This window comes from Nicotiana attenuata, unplaced genomic scaffold (genome assembly GCF_001879085.1).
Source record: "Nicotiana attenuata strain UT unplaced genomic scaffold, NIATTr2, whole genome shotgun sequence".
Lineage (NCBI taxonomy): Eukaryota > Viridiplantae > Streptophyta > Magnoliopsida > Solanales > Solanaceae > Nicotiana > Nicotiana attenuata.
Genome location: NW_017691038.1, coordinates 1 through 3,111, shown reverse-complemented (window position 1 = coordinate 3,111; position 3,111 = coordinate 1). Strand labels below are relative to the sequence as shown.

Sequence of the window (3,111 nt, the reverse complement as noted above, 5' to 3'; positions counted from 1 at the left end):
CCGAAACACACCCGAGGCCCCCGGGACCTCAACCAAAAGCACCAATGCATCTTAAAATATTATTCAAACTTGTTACCATCCTCAAAACACCTCAAACAACTCCAAAACCATCAAATTACATCGAATTCAAGCCTAAGTCCCTCTAAAACTTCCAAAACACGCATTCGATCAAAAACCCAAACAAAACACATCCGAATGACCTGAAATTTTGCACACATATCCCAAATCACCTAACGAAGCTACAGCAACTCTCGAAATTCTGTTCCGACCCTCGGATCAAAATCTCACCTATCAACCGAAAATCGCCAAAATACTAACTTCGCCAATTCAAGCCCAAATTAGCTACGAACTTCTAAAATTCATTCCGAACACGCTCCCAACCTCGAAATCACCTAACGGAACCATCGGATTTTCATTCCGAGGCCGTCTTCACACAGTTCCAACTACGGACCATTTTCCAACACTTAAGCTCTCATTTAGGGACTAAGTTCCAAAACTCAACACCGAACATCCCGGCAAACCAAAATAGCGGAAATGAACTTAGGGGAAACAGTTAATAGGAGATCGGGGCGTAAATTTCAAAAACGTCCGGCCGGGTCGTTACATGATCAATCTCCTCTTCATCTGCCAAAGGCATGAACATTTAATTGCATCGGAACCAGTAATGACAGGCCAATCACATTAGTCAGAAGTATTTAAATGAATAAAAAGCAATCTCAATCGTAATGAAACCAAAATCTCAAAAAAAAAAGTTAAATGTACTATATATCAAGTGTAAGAGAAAAACCATCTTAAGCTTTTCACCACACTTGAGGTCAGAAGTATTTAGATGATCCTGCAGATTTTGGCATGCTTCCTCAACTTTGGGTAGTCCACTACATGCTATAGTTTTAAGTGAACCACCTAATAATAAACAGATAAACATGTAATTTACTATAAAATTGTACACGTGAAACATCTAGTGAATCAACTGCTTGCAGCAAGGTTTGGAACAGAAGGAAAAAGTTTAGGACTCGAGCAATGTTCTAATTACCATATTCTTTCAGCTTCCGCAATTCTGTTGATGTGAGTTCTTTTGCAGAGTAAAAGGAAATTGTGTCATAGTGATAGGAAAAGCTGAATAAATCAAGTGAAATAAATATCACTTCTTATTTCCCAAGGGAAACTGTGGTATCATGTTAAGCAAAGAAGGATCCTTCGCTATAACATCTATTAGTAACTCTACAGTACTTGCATCAAATGAGAAGTCCCTTTCGGTCATTTCCTTCAAAAAAGTTGTCATTTCACTTATTTTGCTGAACTTCAGAAATCCTCGCACAATAACATTGTAGGTGCCATTGTTTGGCGAACAACCATTCTCCTCCATTTTTCTTAGCATATTTTTAGCTTCATCTAACAATCCTTCTAGACAAAATCCATTTATAATTGTATTGTATGTTATCACATCGGGAAACAATCCAATTAAGGAAAGCTTCTCAAAAATAGCACGAGCTTTGTCGAGCTGACCATTTTTACACAATCCGTTAATTACAACATTGTAAAATTCAATATCAGTATCTTCTCTCTGTATTTCCAACTTATGAAATAGCTACATAGCTTTCTCGACAAGTCCATTCTGAAAATAACCACGGAGCAAAATGAGATTAGTGCAAAAATTAGGTTTGAGCCCTGTAGATTGCATCTCAACAAAAAAAAATTGCGCAAAGTCAGTTCTTCCAACATCAAATAGACCTTTCAAAATGATACTTTAGGTGAAAATGTCGGATCTCAATCCATTTCAAGAAACTTCATGTAACAAATCCATGGCCTCATCCAATTTATTGTTCTTACAATATCCATTTATTAATGTGCTATAGCTAACAATGTCAGGCTTAATGCTCTTATCTATCATCGAATCAAAAATTCTCCTTGCTCTATCCATTTGTCCGCGCAAGCAATATCCGTCGATTATAACATTGTAGGTGACTGTATTTGGCTCTACACCTTTTTCAATCATGTGTCTCATTACCTCCTCAGCATCTTCGACTTTTCCCTCTTTGCATAGTCCATCTGTCACTATGGTCAAGGTGCGCACATTTGGATAAATATTCGAATTTACTATTTCAGAGAGCAAAGTCCTAACCTTTTCCCACTGTCCAAACTTACAACGCCCATCAATCAATGAATTATACGTGACAATGTCCACAGTGATGCCTTTTTGTTTCATCTCATTCAAAAGATTAATTGCAGCATCTACCATTCTATCGTTGCATAAGGCATGTATAGCAATGCTATAGATGTACTCATCGGGCTTAATGTTCCCTTGTTCCATTACCCTTATAAGCAAATCAAAAGTTTTTTTAGTATGGCCCCTTTTTTTTTTGGTAAGTAAAATTTTTTTATTTCACAAACCAAGTATCAAAACTTTACAAATCTGTATCTTCAGGCACTTGGACATCATGCCCCAAGCCCTGTACTCTTCTTCTATCTACTTACACAAAAAGAACAAAAAAAAACATATCTTCAAGGTAGTATCAACAATAAACTATCACTCAAATCGCGGGTATGACTTCATTTCCTGTAATGTTTTATCTAACTTTCTGTACTTGCTGCCACAGTAATGTATCTCTTGTGCTATTGCTCGCAGAACTTCTTCCTTGCTTCTGATTTTCTGCTGAAAAACTCTCATATTCCTCTTATGCCAAATATGATAGACACATGCTGCTAAACAAATCCGATACATGTGAGACTTTGCTGATTTCCCCTTTACATTCATTTCAGCCCACCTCACTTCTTCAGCCCACCCTTTTGCTCTTCTTTTAATCCCTTGCCATTTTAGTATGTTGCTCCATATCTGCTCAGTCATCGTACATCCAAAAAAATAGTGTTCAATAGTTTCAGGATCTTCCTCACACATAGTGCATGAACTATCTTCCACTAGACTCCATTTAGCCACTCTATCTCGCGTCTGTAGCCTGTCATGTAATGCCAGAATAAGATGAATTTCCACCTGGGAATAGCATAGTTATTACATATTAGCCTTTTCCACGTGCATTTCTGAAATTCTCCTGTCAACTTCCTGTATATCTATATGCATATTGAACTTTAGCCATCTTTTTGATTTCCTCTCTT

At 37.3% G+C, this 3,111-nt stretch overlaps 1 protein-coding gene across 1 annotated transcript; it reads right to left on the bottom strand.

The window, feature by feature from the left end:
* Window positions 1-1,141: 1,141 nt before the first annotated feature.
* LOC109222496 (pentatricopeptide repeat-containing protein At1g12620-like) lies at window positions 1,142-2,311 on the bottom strand. The gene is made up of 2 exons (XM_019386848.1): window positions 1,862-2,311; window positions 1,142-1,564 (listed from the first exon to the last, which is right to left on the bottom strand). The coding sequence occupies exons 1-2, from the start codon at window positions 2,309-2,311 to the stop codon at window positions 1,142-1,144; spliced, it is 873 nt and encodes a 290-aa protein (XP_019242393.1).
* Between the last annotated feature and the right edge of the window lie 800 nt (window positions 2,312-3,111).